At 45.1% G+C, this 16645-nt stretch overlaps 2 protein-coding genes across 2 annotated transcripts; one reads left to right on the top strand and one right to left on the bottom strand.

Moving 5' to 3' along the window:
• The first annotated feature begins 2005 nt into the window (after positions 1 to 2005).
• On the top strand, positions 2006 to 5049 carry LOC135440356 (serine protease 28). Its single transcript, XM_064699471.1, has 3 exons — positions 2006 to 2212; positions 4074 to 4269; positions 4338 to 5049. Exons 1-3 carry the CDS (start codon positions 2137 to 2139, stop codon positions 4933 to 4935), a joined length of 870 nt encoding a protein of 289 aa, XP_064555541.1. The 5' UTR covers positions 2006 to 2136; the 3' UTR covers positions 4936 to 5049.
• A 1234-nt stretch (positions 5050 to 6283) lies between these two features.
• Positions 6284 to 14298, bottom strand: fs(1)M3 (female sterile (1) M3). Its single transcript, XM_064699470.1, has 8 exons — positions 14152 to 14298; positions 13562 to 14082; positions 13372 to 13504; positions 12807 to 13299; positions 12352 to 12747; positions 11836 to 12291; positions 10468 to 10724; positions 6284 to 9842 (listed from the first exon to the last, which is right to left on the bottom strand). The coding sequence occupies exons 1-8, from the start codon at positions 14215 to 14217 to the stop codon at positions 6633 to 6635; spliced, it is 5532 nt and encodes a 1843-aa protein (XP_064555540.1). The 5' UTR covers positions 14218 to 14298; the 3' UTR covers positions 6284 to 6632.
• Positions 14299 to 16645: the final 2347 nt, after the last annotated feature.

Raw genomic sequence — 16645 nt, 5'->3', positions numbered from 1 at the left:
AGTGGACTTGCCACCATTTCCCTATACTAACTATTCTTGTTCAGCTCTTATCTGTCCGTTGTCAATGCTATATATGCTATATATTTAGAATCGCTCAAGATAAAGTCTTGAGTTTTCGTACATGTTCAGAGTTCCATCTCATAATCAAAAAGCCAAAACATTTGCTTAACTCGCTTCGGCTACAGGGTATAACCAAGTCGACTTACAATCACATTTATAGATGCCAGTCGGTATTGGTATTGGTATTGGACAATTCCCAAACCTTATCAGCCATCAGCAATCGCTAGTTAATTGCAGTTCGGCTATGTAATCGTCGGGCCTGTCTATTTCCATAGACGTGCTTCAGAAACATGCGCGCTGCATGTGACTGACATTTGCCAAGTATTACAAAAAAGTTTTTATTGTGGGATAGTTCTGTATGCACTGCCACCATCGGGTAGTATCTGGTGAAAAGTTCAAGGTCAAGGGGTTACGACACACTCAGAATGCGCTGTCCTGATATCTAGACTGCCTGCAGATCGCATCAATAGTTCTCTATATCTATATCTTTCTATATATCTATAGTCGGAAAGGGGCTGGAACGGAAACGTATATTGATTAATTTAAAGCAAACCTTTTATATAAAATATTGCATTATATCATTTGATACTTTTTCGCTTCCAATGTGAGAAGCTAAAATTTCTACGAAATTCTTAGCAGCTGTTCACAAATGACAGATTGTTATAAATAGCCTTTTACTAACATTGGCATGTTATCTGCATATTATTTATGTAATTAACATTACATTCTATAAATTGATACTCGTCGTGTAATGTAAGAAGCTAATATTTGTAAAGACTGCTTAACAGCTGTTTATAATCAAAACGCTGTTATTAACAGCTTGTTGCTAACATTGGCATGTTATGTGCATGTTAAACAACTGTTATTAGCCGTGGTTTATTTTAAGGCTCGCATTTTGCGTTTCAGTTAGTAACCGAAATTAACGCACGCGTCTAAAATTAAAAGTTAGTCTTACTGATAAATTCGACTTTAAAAAACAATAAGCCGAATGCTTAATACCCTACACAGTGGTATTTATGGACGCACATATCTGCCTTATCAGTGCGTATGCCAAGTACAGACGCACTTTTCTAGGGCAATTAATGTTTGCTGTCGTGTTACCTTAAGATATTCCCAAAGCACCTGCCTAAGCTTCTTTCTTAATTATCATAAATGCCCAAGGGCAGGGCATACCAGGTTGTCAACTGCAAATGCACTGATCGCAATTTAAATATTAATATAAACAAAATGAAAAATCGAAGAAAAAAGAAAACAATAATAAATAATCAGAGGTCTTATCATTAAGCGCTTATGACAGCGTTCATGTGTGTGTGTGTGTGTGTGTGTGCGTGCGTGCGTGTGTGTGTGTGTGTGTGCGTGCATGCTTTATGCGGCGTTGCTCGAACGTTGTGACTTTATCAATAAATATAAACAAAAAGGGAAAAACAAGAAAGAACCTCTATCTTTGGCATGTCGAAGAGTAAATACCCTTGTGGCATATGGCTTAAAAGTGCCTTTGGACAAAGAGCCGCATATCCCGATATATTGTTCCTGCATTTGATATGATATATGCCACTCGATATGAGTTTGGTTAAGATATCTTGAGCCAATGATATAGTAGTATTCCCCATATGTTAGACGATGTTGAAACGCGCAAAAGCTTAGTTTGATCAAGCAGAAAACATAAAACTGAGCAATCATTCTTATATCAGCTATACGATATAGTGATACGATCTAGCTTTCGATCTGAGAGCCTTTTTTGCATAAAAAAAACAGATGGACAGACAGACATAACTATATTTTGTTTAAGGGGGCTGCGAATGCTCTGACAATAGTCGAACACTCTCTGAAAGAGTATGAAAAAAAAACCGAACAACGAAAAAAAAAAGCATAAACATCGCCCGAAATCAAAACAAAATTGAATAATCTGAGGGAAAAGCGTTTGCGAATTTGCTTTCGTACATTTTAGAAGTGAATTATTTCATTCAACGTTTGCAGCTCTATCAAGGTGCGCACTATCTACGCGGCTCTACCAAGTTGAACAAGTGCCCTACGATCTGGACTGATTGGCTAATCCCCTTGTTCGATTTCTCAACAATGCAACTCAACGAGCACCTAAAGCGGATCATCAAAATACTGATATTTGCATTCCTGTGCACCGAAATGCAGACAAGTAAGTTGCGATTCATTTAAAGATCGATTTAAGATTTGTTTAACTAACACTCGAGGATTGTTAAGTCTTCCCATATTATATATCTAGTAGAATATGGTAAGTTTTCTTTATATATATATATATATATATACAAGTTTCAAAAGAATACTTACTATATACTTTATATGGAATATAAGATAGGTAGCCCAGCTTTAAGGAACAACTTAACAGTACAGTGTATATATATATATAAAATGTTTACATATAAATTTATATAATTTACAAGTTTATGTTATTCGCATTTAGATTCCCCATAGATAGGAATCTACACGAAATTAGATCGAGCTTAGAGACTTGAGTTGATTATTAAAGATGGGATTAGATCGTGTCAAAATATAAGAAAAGAAAAGAAAATATGTAAAGTATATATGCATAAATATTAAAAAGAAAATACATGTTTTATATGTTTTCCATGTAAAACTCGTGCGTGTTCGTGTTTAGCAGACATCAAAAATCTAAATATTCATATGATTTGTAAGAATCAAAATATAAGAAAAGCAAAGAAAAAAACATGAAGTGCATCCATATTAAAAAGAAAATGCATGTTTTATACCGTTTTTTATTTACTAGCTTAAATGTATATATTAAATTCTATATATTTCGATTTTTCGTGCCTTTTTGAAATATAAGTTTAGAGATCGCTCACGAGATCTGATTATATGTGATTTCACGGGCCCAACTCTAGTCTGAAAACGTATGATTTCTAGGTAGATTTTGTTTTTTGCAAGACTACGAAAATAGTTTTGACGACAAATAGTTGGGATATCTTTAGAAATAGCTCAGCAGCAGTTAAAGCCAGATACGTTGTGATAAGTTTTAATTAAATATTCCAGAAAATATATTATTTCTATAAGTCACTAAGAAACTGATAAGAGGTCTTAATTTTGTCATACGTATATATGTATGTGATAAATTCGCAACTCAGTATAGTTTTCCACGCGTGTCCTTATAGCCATGCTCAACTGTGTCTGCAGCTTTAGTTCGTGACAGATTAGAAAAGTCAAGGCCAATTAAAAATAACCAATTCATAGTTTCCGGCGAGCTTCTGACCAACTACTATTGTAGCCAGGTAGTGCCATAAAACACGCGCGTCGACCTCCCAACAGCGGGCGATATCGTTTCCAACGATAATACTAAAACCCCGGACAATGGTTGGCGCAACAACTATAACGCGACGATCAGCTGATCGGGGAATGCGTTCGCGTCGATAATGATAAGCGAAATGGATCACACCATATAAAATGCATTGGCGATATTGCCAAGGCCAATTCCTCATTAGACGGCTTTTTCATAATCATAATCAATAAACTTTGATTCTGCTCAAAAGTAACCAAAAGTGAAAACAAAGCTCAAAGTTAGTTAAGAATGCAAATTGAGTTTCTTATCTTATACGAAAATCATTTTACGAGAGGAACAGCCGCAATATGTGCTTGGAATTTGGAAACTACAAAAGTTAGAAAATTGAAATAATAAATATAAATATGCTCTTGCACCACACGAAGAACGATCGTTAACTTATCTTAATATCGATAAATATCGATTTCGAATCATCTTTTTTAGGCATAGCTCGAAGTTAATTAGAGCTAGATATTAAGAACTTTTGGATACCTTTCGGCTTTTCCTTCAAAATAGGGTGTCGTGCTTAAGTACTGAAAAGTTGAAGTAGATCGGACAATAAGCACCGAAGTTATTCAAAAATGTAATTCGCCTGTGCATTTATTTATAAAAGGAACCGTGAATGCTTGTGCATATCCTAGTCAAGTCCTTCTCTCTCGCAATCTATATCTTTATCTTATCTAAACTTTCAATTTATCTTTTCCAGCCTTCACCCATCACGAGTTGGCTAAACAGCGTGGCATAGGCACGTCCAATGCAGCGGGTGGCAGGCGAAGAGCACCTTACCAGGCCTCCATACGGCTGCTTGACCAGGAGCTGGACTATTTTGGGAAGGGTCACATCTGTTCGGGCGCACTCGTGGGTCCCTCCGTGGTGCTCACAGTGGCCCACTGCCTATACAAGTAGGTAAACAATGCTTGATCGTCGTCAGATCGAAACTAATCGGATTTTGGGTACACCTTCCGTTTAGGAACGACAACAAGAGCTTCTATCATCCCGCCGAGCTGCGCGTGGTGCTGGGCAGCACGCAGCGCTTTGCGCCCACGGCCCATGCCCAGGTTTATGGTGTGACCCATGTCTATCAGCCGCCCAAGCACCTGTCGCTGGCCATACTTATGCTCGATCGGGATGTGCCCGCCCATCAGGCGCGCATACAGCCCATATCGCTGCCGGTGGACACACAGCATCTGGAGTCGGATCCGGCGCCTTGGCACATCAGCAGCTGGGGCCTGGCCGGCGATGATGGTCACGAGCTGCACGAAATGCTCAGGCTGCGTGTCCAGCCCTCGCCCTGCCAGGAGCTGCAACAGCTGTGCGTGCAGTACGATAACCAGGCGGAGAATGCCGCCTACGAGTTGGATGCAGGTGCTCCGCTGACCAAGTCCAATCAGCTGCTCGGCCTTCGCAGCAAGTCCGCCGCCTTCGTGGATGTCGCCAGCCACGTCGACTGGATACAGGCTCAGACTGGCAATGGCACCAATCAGAACAGCTCCATTTGGGGCATCCTGGGGCTGCTCGTCTTTACCATCTATGTGGTCAAGTGCAGCCGCAAGAGCTTCATTTTTTGAGCGCCGTCCCATCGCCGTTTCGACTAGAATTTCTTTAGGTTTGTGGACATGAAAGTTGGTTTCATAGCTTTCGTTAGCCACTTTATTTGTTTTAAAAAAAACAAATACTTGAAATGTGATAATCGCTATTAGGGGTATGCCGGCAATATCTATGTATGAGAATTCGATTGGCAGCCAATGAATTAAAATTGACAAATCGACAAATTGCCCATAAAACATATATAATTTTTTTTTTCTCTAAAACTTTATAGATATTTTTGGCACTACCCCATATAAGTATGTTTTTTTTTGATAAATATATATATAGTAGAATAAACAATTGATATGCATGTTCCATATTTTATCTGGAATTTTAAACGTTAGCACATTGTTTTTTTTTTATCAGATTATATGACATATATATCGCATTTAATCCATATATTGGTACGAAAGTTTTTAAAATAATTAGTTATGATTTGAGGGAATGCCCCTACTAAATGGCTTTTCTCTATTTGTACATAATATATGTAAAAGATGTGATTTGTTTTTTATTACGAAATGGATTTCAATATTATTAATAAACAGTTCACCTGAGGGGTAAGCGGAAATTTTTACTGTAGTTACCTTATGTTGGGAAATTTCACCCGCAAGTGTGGAAAAAGCGCGAAAAACGAATGTAAGAAACTTTTTTGTTTGTCATCCGCCCGGCCTCAGCTTAATTTTCGAAGATCTCTGTTCAAATTCATTTGAGGGATGTTTAACATCGGAAAATCCATTCCCCCTTGACATAATTGAGGGTGAAAGATACGGTGGGTAAAGTTTCGGGTTCCGATTTATTTCTAAAGCTCTTTATGAAAATTTATTTGAGACGTGCTGCACATTTTGCTCAGAATACAAGCCTCCTCAGTGGAAAATGTGATTCAAAGACTTTTTGGTCGAAGTCTTAATCTATTTCCGATTGCCTTTTTTCTTTTTCGGCTTAAACACAAACATCGGCGTAAGCAGTTGATTGCAACTTTTGGTTCTTAGTTCGATGGATTTAAACTTATTTTCAAACATCACCGTTAAATTGAACTTAAGATATTCCACGTGCGGAATCTGGATGAAAAAGTAATGTATAAAAGGTTTAAAACTGTCCACGGCAAAGGCCAGGGAGTTGCCGTAATATGTATATTATTCTTTGTATGAACGTACGTATGTATGTATGTATCTTTATATAAATGCGAATATATATACAACATATATGTATGGGTCCAATAAAGTCTTAGAGGTATAAATTCTAGATAAAATATAACTAGAATAGCGCACCTCTAAAGCTTAAGCTAGTAATCTATATAATAATATATACGGATGATACAGATCTGAAGAATTATTTTTAGTTTATATAAGGTGTATTTGTGTAAGAGTATGTCATATTAATAACAATTGACAGCTGCACAGATATATTGAATTTCATATATAATTGAGCTGATTGACAGAAAACGAGTGGTATTCCAGTTAAATATATATACACATATATATTTATTCCTTCAATGTTTAACAAATATTTAACGAATTTTATTAACAATTAACAATTTAATGCAGCTGAGAAATGCAGCAAAATTTAACAAAGTTGTTCACAACAAGCTGTGAAAATGAACGGAATGCCCCTAATGATAAGTAAACAAAGACTAAACAAAATTACTTTCCATACGAGTAGCAGGTGGAATGAACCGGCTCTAGTCGAGCAGAGCCTTCACCAGGCTGCAAAAACGCTGCCCGCAGAGCAGGAGGACGGGCGCCGAGGTCGTCAGCTCCTGCCCGGAGCGAATCAGCGGCCAGGACCACTGGAAGTCGGACATGTGCCGGCCATAGGTGCGCTGCTGCCAGCCCTCGATGTGGGCATAGCTGAAGAGATAGAAATGCTTGGAGCCGGGCATGGTCAGCACCAGCAAGTGGCGCTCCTGGGCAACGCTGAAGGGCAACAGCTGGTGGATGCGCGCCGCCAAGCGGAGCTGCTGCAGGGGCACAAACTGCTCGGCAGCCGGACTGAAGACATGGACAGAGATGTGGCGACAGCTGTGACAGCTGAGCAGCAGCTGCTCCGATTGCAGCTCGGCCAGATCGTAGTCACCCTCGATGTGCTGGAGCAGCTCAAAGCGTTGACTCTGCGCGTCCAGGCGATGCACAGCCACAACGGGCAAATGCTCCGGCTGCTGCAGTCCGCTGGTCAGCAGCAGCGTCCTATTCCCCTCCAGCTGGAGCAGCTTCATCAGGCGGCCAGCCGAGGCGGGCTGCACCGACTGCCAATCGCTGAGGCTGCAGTTCGTGTGATTCACTCGCAGCACACGCACCTCATCCGTGCCGCTGATCAGCAGCAGGCTGTAGTCCTGCTGGTCGTGCAGCTGCAGTGCCTCCACATGCTGGCGCAGCCCAAGCGTGTGGGCGTGGCCGCGACAGCTGATGTGCACGCGACTGCGGAACTGCTGCAGCGGCTGGTTGCAGTAGTTCTGCGCCTTGACGCGTATCGCAGCTCGCCCGGAGCTGGCGCGCAGCAGGCGGCTGGCCAGGCTCACGTTGGTCAGATGCACGCGTTGCTGCCTCGTAGAGATCTGCGCCAGCAGCTGCTGCAGCTGGCAGATGCCGCTCTGTGGCTGTGGCGTTTGGGCAGCCACCAGCTGCAGTATCTCATCAGCAGCGGGCGCGCTCCAAGTCAGCTCCAGGCGCTGCTGCTCATAGTCCAGATAGAGCAGACGCTGGCTATGATTCGCACGATTGCTCTGCAGCTGCTGCATCAATTCTTGTAGCTGCTGGCGCAGCTGCTCCCGTGCGCTCTGTGGATGCTGGCCCAGCTCCAGCTCTAAAACCATTTGCGGCGCCTGCCTTGACTCACTTAATGCCGCATCGGCGAGCAGGCCACCCTGGAAGCTGGCGCCATCGAGCACCAGGCTATCGATGCTATAGTCGCGATCCGTGTAGATGCTCTGCTGATAGCTCTCGCTGAGATCCCTGCCATTGAGGCGCATTATGTGGGCGGGTCCCTGGAATTCGATGCCCTTGGCAAAGGTCTTGGCGCCGCCGATGGCCTGCGGCCGTTGCCCGTGCTTGTAGACCACGCGCTGCAGATCGATGCCATTGATGGTGCGCAGCATGGCGCGCTCGCCGAGCACCAGCCGCTCAAAGTGGAGCGTATCGAATAGCTCCAAGGCGGCGCCACGCAGCGGCACACGCTGCTCGAGTAGATACTCCAGACTCATGCCGTTGATCTCGTGCAGCTGCAGGCGTTGCTGCAATTGCAGTTCCCTCAACTGCACGGCCGGCCAAATGCCGCCGGGCGACTGCTCGTAGATGTTGGCCACATGATGGCCACCATTGAGCCCGCCCAGCAGCCGGAGCTGCGTTATGTTCGGTGGCAGCTGGAACCGGAGCTGTGCGCCCATTGGCTGCCCGCTGGAGCGACGATAAAGCGAACCATTCAGCCGGCGCAGATCTATGCCGTTCAGCAGCTCGAATTGGCCATCCTTGAGCAGGCTAATGGAGCGCGCCCGCACCTTCTGCAGCATTGTCTGCGGCGCCTTTACCAGCTGCGTGACCGTGCTCCGACGCAGCAGCGCATCCTCGGCTATGTGGCTAATGTTGAGCCCGCCGAGCAAGCTTTCGCTGGCATGCAAATGGCCCAGCAGCGGCTGCTGCAGGATCACATGTCCCGAGATTATTTGACTGGCGGCCCGACGACGCACCGCATGCAGACGCAGATAGTCCAGCTGCTGCTGCTGCTGCTGCTGCGGATCGGAGGCCTGTGGCCACAGTGCATCGCCGAGCACCATGAGACGACGCCAGTTGCGCTGCTGCAGCGCGGCCAGCTGGGCATCGAGACGCGGCAGCGGATCGTTGAGCAGAACACAGCTGAGGCTGCCATTGAGCTGCAGCTCGGGCACATAGAGATCACCCTGCAGCCGGAGTGACGGTTGGCCCAAGTCCAAGAAGCTGCTGGCCGGCATGCCATTCAGCTGAGCCACATCCACATTGGTGGCCGTCAGGCGCGCAAAGCTATAGACGCCGCCAATGGACTGGGGCGTGGTGCGCAGCAGCGTATTCTCCAGCAACGCACTCAGATCGAGACCATTTATGGTCGGCGCGTGGAGCGCATCTGTGATGAGCACCGGCTCCAGGAAGCGCTTCTCACCCACGATTAGGCTATTGGCATTCGCGCTCACCAGACCCTTTACATACTCGTCCCAGTGGATGGCATTCAGGGTGCGCAGCTGCAGTGGCCGCTTGAAGCGCACATTGCCCTCGATGATGAGCTGCTTGCGGAGCAGCAGCGGCTGCTCCACCGGTTCGCCGTCAGCGACGCTCAGCTTGCCCAGCAGCTCATCAAAGGCCAGGCCATTGAGACGCCGAAAGATCAGTTGCTGCAATTTCGGCATCTCCGGCAGCTCCAGACGCTGCAGGCTATACGCCGGCTGCAGCAGCTGCGACAGTTCCATATGATTCAGGCGCAGGGCCGTCAGATTGCGGCCAATCTCCAGTTGACTCTTCACCACAATGCGTGGGAAGAGCTTCAAATTCGTGAAGTTCTGTGACAACTGACTCTTCAGCACCAGCTCGTCAACGGGCAGTCCATTTAGCGCCCGGCTGGACAGCATGTCCACATCTAATGGCGCCGCAAAGCTTTTGTGGCCCGTTATGTTGGCCGTCTCGCCCTGACGCACTGCATCCCTCGCCAGCTGCGCCAGCCGGCTGCTGTAATTGCCGCAGTATACGCTCCCATCAATGCGCACACTCATGAATATCAAATGCAGCCGCTTGTGCGTTGCTCGGCTCATGTTCAGCTCATGTCCGGCACCGGTGAGCAGATGCTCAGCCGTCGGATGGCCATTGATGTGTTGGGTGCTCAAGGCGCGTGTCGTCACCTTCGCATTGCCAAATGCCAGCGTATCCAGGTGCTAAGCAGAAAGGTATTCGATTATACTTGAGCTAGTAGCTCGATGTTAAACAGATTAAGCTATCTGGAGAAACGGATAAGGTTCTCTGCCTGAACTTAATTTTATAATGAAATAGGCATTCGATATTGAAATCTCTTTTCTAAGTGCATAATGAAGCTAAGTATTACTGGGTTTGGTCAGAATATCTTGAGAAACAGATAAGTTTGCCGCTCAAAAAACTCAATTTTTGACCGATTCTTCCGCTAGGGCTATATTCTATAGTGATAGGGATTTTGCCTGAATATAGAAACTTATATATGCCGACATGGATCACAATATTTTGCAAAACAAAAAACTTCACATAAAATCGAAATTTATAGCGATCGGTAATCTGAGGGAGGTGAGGCAGATGTCCAATAAGTTAAATAATCGAAATTTGTTGAAACTGAGCAAAAATCGATGATAATCGATATTTATCGAACTTAATAATATGCGAGAGTATATATATGTAAATTGTTCAAAGTCTGTGATATTCACGCTTTCGTATGGACAAACACCATGGATATGGCTAGACTATATACATGCATATCTATATACATATATACACCTCGCCTGATATACCCACATTTTACACCCTATTACTCACCTGCGGCGTTTGGAGCAACAGGTAATCCGCGTGCAAGTCCCGTGCACGCAGAGATTGCCCGCCCAGCTGCAGGCGCGTCTCGTTCGTGTCCCGCTGCAGATTGTTAACCGTCAGGGAGCCGTTCAGTATGATCCTGCCCCTATAGTATTGCTGCAGATTGAAAGGACGCTGCTCGGCCGCCATTTGACGCGGCCGTTTGGTCTCGTTTTCCACGAATATGTCGCCCGAGACGCTCATCCGGTAAATGCGAACGGGCGCTGTTAGGATCAATAAATATATCATCAATGTCCAGTATTCCACATTCATTTTTATATAGATATTATTTTCGTTTTGAGAGTTTCAAGAGTACAAATTGTATTTAAATTTCAAGCTGTGACTAATTTGGTTGGCAAGTCTATATTAATTAGGTGGCCTACTAGGCATATCCCCCCATCTCTCTCCCTCTCTTTCTCTCTTTCTCTTACAACTCACAACGGATCCGCTTACTAAGATAAGGTATGGCTATAGGTTGGATCATTCACACATACATTCACACATATATATTGTCAATATATAAAACTATTTGTCATGACTGATTGATTGGTCATCAACGGCACGCCGAAGATTTAATACCCTTGCTGACCCATCCTTTTCATAATGCTCAAATTGCTTTACTCGTATCTAAGAAGCACAGGAAAACAAGTTATGATTAAGATATGTTGAATAACAAAAAAGTTTTTTGTACAAGAACCTCATTTGCGACCTATCGTTCCTATGGCAGCTATATGATCGTGTTGTGTAAATAAGATCCGCTGTAAATAAGATTTCGAAAATATGTAGGGAGCATAGAGAAACTTATAAATGCCGAGTTTGGTCAAGATATCTTGAAAAACAGAAAAGTTTTCTATACAAAACCTTGATTTTTGAACGATCGTTCCTATGGAAGCTATAAATTATAGTGTCTCGATGTTGATAGGGTTTCGTATATATATGTAGAGCATAGTAAAACTAATAAATGCCGAGTTTGGTTAAGATATTTTAATAAACAAAAAAGTTTTTCATACAAGAATCTAATTTTCGACCGATCGTTCCAAAAAGGGACGTATGCAAAGTTTTATGACGATAGCATAAAAACTGAGAGACTAGTTCGCATCGAAACAGACAGACGGACGGACGGAAATCTATATCGACTCGGCTGTTGATACTGATCAAGAATATATATACTTTATAGGGTCGGAGATGTCTCCTTCTATGCGCAACACAATTCGAGACAAAATTGGAGTGGAGTTCGAGATACTACGGGTAAATTTAAGTTTTCCACGGGCGGAAAATGGGTGGAAATTTGAAAAAACCAGCTAGTATATATATATGTAAATACCATAAACTTACTTTTGATCAGGTTGTTTCTGGCACCACGAAAGACAATGTCCTTGGCAAAGTTCAAGCCGTTGACAAGATTGGCGTCCAGTTTGGGTGCAATGAAAGCGGACATGAATATGTTGGAGGTCACCACCTGGGGTTGCCTCAGATTGAATAGCTGCTCCACCAGCTTTCCATTGAGCAACGGCGTCTGGAGATTAACCACCCGGGCGCGGGCTTGAAGAACGAGACGTCCCTCGATTTCGTTGTCGCGCGAATGCAGGAAAAGCGAATCGTAAAACTCGAACCAGGAGACATTGTTGATGCGCTCCACCTGGAGATGTCGCACCACCGTGTGGACATCCAGCGAGCGCTGTGGCCGCTTGTAGCTGGGCGGGATCAGCAGCTGCTGTGTGTGTAGCCGCTTGGTGAGCAGCTGGCCCTTGATGCTCAGATTGGGCGGGCTGGACGAGTCCACGTGATAGCCTGAAAGAGAGCAGAGGGCGATTGAAGCTGGCATCCAACATGTCGAAGGTCAGCCCTCACCTGGCAGCAGTTGGCCATGGTAAATGAGGTTCTGGACGTGCAAGCGCCTCGCCTTGAGCGTGTCCTGTGCACTCGTGTAGGATGCGTTGCCCGCGCCAAAGGAACGCGTGCTGCGCCCGACCACGGCGTGACCATGTCGTTGACGCAGCCTCTCCATGCGCCGCAGCAGCTGCATGGGAGTGGCCAAATGGGAGCCCTGCAGCTGCACCAGCTGAATGCGCGAGCCGCTGCGTAGATGCAACGGCTGCGTCAGCCGGAGCGTGTGCTGCTGCTGCTCCAGTGACTCCAACAGCTGATGCACTGCATCCAGCTGCTGTCTGCGGCGCAGCAGCAGGCTGCGCAGTCCATTGATGGACTGCTCGAACTCATGGCGATGCTGCTGCACGCTGCTCAGATCTGCTCAGAGGCAATCGGGATTAGACAGAGATTCAGCCACAAGGGCGCGCACAGCTTACCATCGTTGCCCTCCAGATTGGCGGCCAGGATGCCTGCATCGTTGGCACCGACCAGCTGCACCATGCGCAGCAGTGTGGTGCTCGGATTGCGATTGTAGGACAACAGCAGAAAGCTTTCGTTCAGCGGATTGCGATGCGTGTAGATGCCACTGGGATTGGTATCGGCGCGGAAGCCACTATAACAGTCCAGGCGTTGGCTATTGAACACCAGCACCTGCCCGTTGGCGCGGGCACCGACCAGCAGCTGGCCCAGCTCGGATGCGGCCAGATGGCTGAACTGCAGCTGCCTCAGCACGTGCTTGCGGTACACCACAAAATGGCCATCGACCATGCGGAAGAGGATGCACGTGCTGCTGTTGCCGCCGGCGCAGGCGAAGAGTAGATTGCGGCCGCGGAAACGTGCCGCCAGCAGATGACGCGCCTGCACGGTCAGGCTCTGGCGGCGCATCAGGCGCAGCGTGGGCGTCAACAGCTCGTAGATGGTCAGCACGAGCTGTGGAGCAGGGAGGCAACAGTTGATATGACCCGCTTGCAGCTTGTGAACAACAGAGTATTTGAGGCTTACCTTGGACTGGCCGCGCAGCGTGCGGCCCGTGATTATGTAATGGGGCTGGCGTCCCACCACCTGGAACGCCTTGAGGGCGGGCAGCGTGAGCTCCTCGACGGGATTGAAATACGTCTCCAGCCACTCGTAGGTTCTGTGGGCAAGCAAAAGGCTAAGTTTGAGCGCATTTTGAACTGTGCCCAGGGCCTACCTGCATCTGGTCTGGCTCTGCGTTACGTTGTGGGTCAGCAGCAGCAGCACCTGCTCCGGATTGGGCTGCACCAGATGCAGCTGCTGCAGGCTGCCGGCCAGTGCGAACTCCTGTATGGGCTCAAAGTGCCGCTGGTTGGCGTCCAGCATCGCCTGCTGTGCCAGCTGATAGAACTCCAGCGATTCCGGCAGCGCCACGGCCAGCAGCAGATACTCGCGCCAGAGCACCACCGCCGCGGCGGTGGCCAGTTGCTGGCCCACCCGGCCCGTCAGCTCGCCCAGACGCACCAGCCGCTTGTCCCGGCCGGACATTTGCAGCTGGAACAGCTCGTTGCCGTGCAGCACCAGCAGCAGCTGCTGGGCGCGCAGCACATGCAAATGCCGCTCGTGACGCAGCTCCATGTCCATGAAGGGCAGCCGGATCTCCACGCTCAAGCTGCTGCCGTTGGCATCCCTGCGGCAAATGCTGGCAATGGCATCCGCTCCATGTCCCTCTCCCTCTCCATGTCCCTGTCCCTGACACTGTGTGACGGAAGGCAGAGCGTGCAGCTGCTTATATATTCTCTATTCCTTTCTCTTTCTGGCACTTACCTTTATGAAATGGAATACACATAGAAGTACGAAAAGCAACTCCATTGATAACATATATGGCCACATATGGAGATCTGGAGTTCCTTCGATCTCCGAATTGAACAAACACACTTTACGCACTGTCGAATTCAGCGCATGTGTCGCAGAATTAACACTCTTTGTGGCTGCTTTCCATGTAACGGTTTACCAAGTTTGCTGTAAAGAGAGCGAAAGACAAGAAAGAGAGAGAGAGAGAGAGAGAGAGAGCGCGATAATGAGAGACTAGGCTAAGCTTTTTCAAGGCTGCACACTGGTACAAAGCACTTAAGACATTGTGTAAATGTAATGTGAATATATTCACAAGCATATTCGAAATGGGCTTCAAATGTTTAACTGGGATATTGTAATTCCAATCGATGATCGTATTTCGTACTTATCTAAAATGCTCTAGAACTATCAAATGGGTATTTGATAGCCCGCAATATGTTTGACATTAAAAACCGTTTCCATTTTTAGCAATAATTTGTGATTTAATCCTTTAAGCAATAAGATTTTTTGCCTGGCAATCGATACCTGTGCTACGTACTAGTCCAAAATGCTATATCATTCACAAATCGGGCTTTATTTACGCGAGATTTAAAAAAAAAACATCAAATAATGATGATTGCAAAATCGAAAATCATTCTGGTAAATTTCGAATTACATTTCTTTGAAGATCCGACCATATTTGTCTGAGTTATAGCATTGACTAAAAGTATGCTATATGAAAATTCGATTGCCCGATATTTTTGAAGTACTCGTGAGTATTGAATCATTTGACCAGATTGATCTACAGTTCAGTTCAGAATAAGATATTTTCCTAAGCTAATCGAGCTCCTAACTTTTGGGATGTAAACTTACACACACACACACACACACAGACTCATACACACCTTTTGCAGACGCCTTGAAGCAGGGCCTAAAAATAAATAGCATTGGTAAATGCCATCGATTCTGTTGAGTCAATCAGCTTCGATCATTAGTGGAGGAGGTCATTAAAGGCATTAAATCGGCTGCATAAATGTGCCAGATACGACACACCCCTCGTCGTCACATGCTAATGCCAGCGAAAGAGGAGGAAATTTGGGAAGGAAGAGGAAAAATCACGTAAAAATAAAACCGAAATACCATTAAAAATGTATCCGTGCTTCGACCTCAACTCTAGATGAGAGAGCGGCAATAATTTTCAACTGAATGGATAAAGAGAAATGTGCCCTTAAAAGGTAAAACGCCATATGGACTGCTTCCAGTGCGATATTACAAAGCCCAGTTTTATAATATAATGATATAAAAATGCCGATGTTCTATATAAGTATAAGGGCCTTTTAGTTTTATAGATATTTAGTTCATATTCGAAACATTTTCAACAATAAATTATCCACAATAACTTTTGGTTTTCTATGTTTCATTTCATGGTGTTGTTCAAAACTGAAAGATAACTTTTTACATACTATATAAATAAGCTCCTTAAAGTCTTTTTATTTATCTTAAATGTTCGATATTACTAAACAAATTACCAATCAATGGATCGTACTCAGGTACTTTCTTTAAATCACCCTTTAACATATTTTTCAAATATTTAATTAATTTTTGTTCAATAGATTAAACAAATACGTATGCATTGCGAAAGGTCGAACCCCATAGCAGATGTTATGCTGCTGCTGTTAATTTATGTGGCATTTGCTTCTTTTATTTTTCTCGGTTTTTTCTATACCACATTTGCCACTTGGCCAATTTTGGTCATTTTGACCATTTCGAGCCGCGAGTTTTCGTGACTAATTAGCGAAATTTGCGACATCATCATCATGACAGGCGGCCTCGGACTTGCGGTGCGAACAGCAGAAACTAAAATATATTAAATAAAAAAAGGAGGCCAGACGCTTCTGTGTGCGGTCCCAGGCGCCAAACCCTTGAGTCCATTCCGACTAGTTGGCCAGATGAGTTGGCTCTAATGCCGCCGATGCTCCATTGTCATGCATTTCGCACATCAGTCGAGTCTCTCGCACTGATTTGAGTGCTTTCCAATTAGAAGCTCGCATGCGATACGAATGCTTCCTCTGTTCCACAACAGGCCTATAACATAATGATATCCTCTACCTGAATTCAAGTCCAAGCTGGGTATATTGAAAACATTATCGACTCAGCATGTGCCTAATTTCACTTCATCTGCTACCAACATTTGTGTGTTGTGCTAACATAAATGTTAAATGCATAAAGTTGTTATGACTTCATGTTAACAAGAATAACAGTAAAACAACCATTAACAGTAACAGCGTCAACTTAACATGTTTCGTGGAAGGAAATAACTAAATACTAGAATACCAATCGCTAAAGTTTCCATAAAAAAACATTCTATTCATTATGCTTAGGCACATTTTCTTATGTATAGGGTATTTGATAGTCTATGCAGCACACTTGCAGCATTCTTATTGGATTTTATTAGTGCTTGTGGGGCGCAGGGTAAAACTCGCCAAGC

This window comes from Drosophila montana, unplaced genomic scaffold, assembly GCF_035044405.1.
Source record: "Drosophila montana isolate Dmon_TW-CO22-7 unplaced genomic scaffold, ASM3504440v1 contig_924_1, whole genome shotgun sequence".
Lineage (NCBI taxonomy): Eukaryota > Metazoa > Arthropoda > Insecta > Diptera > Drosophilidae > Drosophila > Drosophila montana.
Note: the sequence above shows the minus strand (reverse complement) of the source record. Positions and strands in the feature narration are given on the sequence as shown.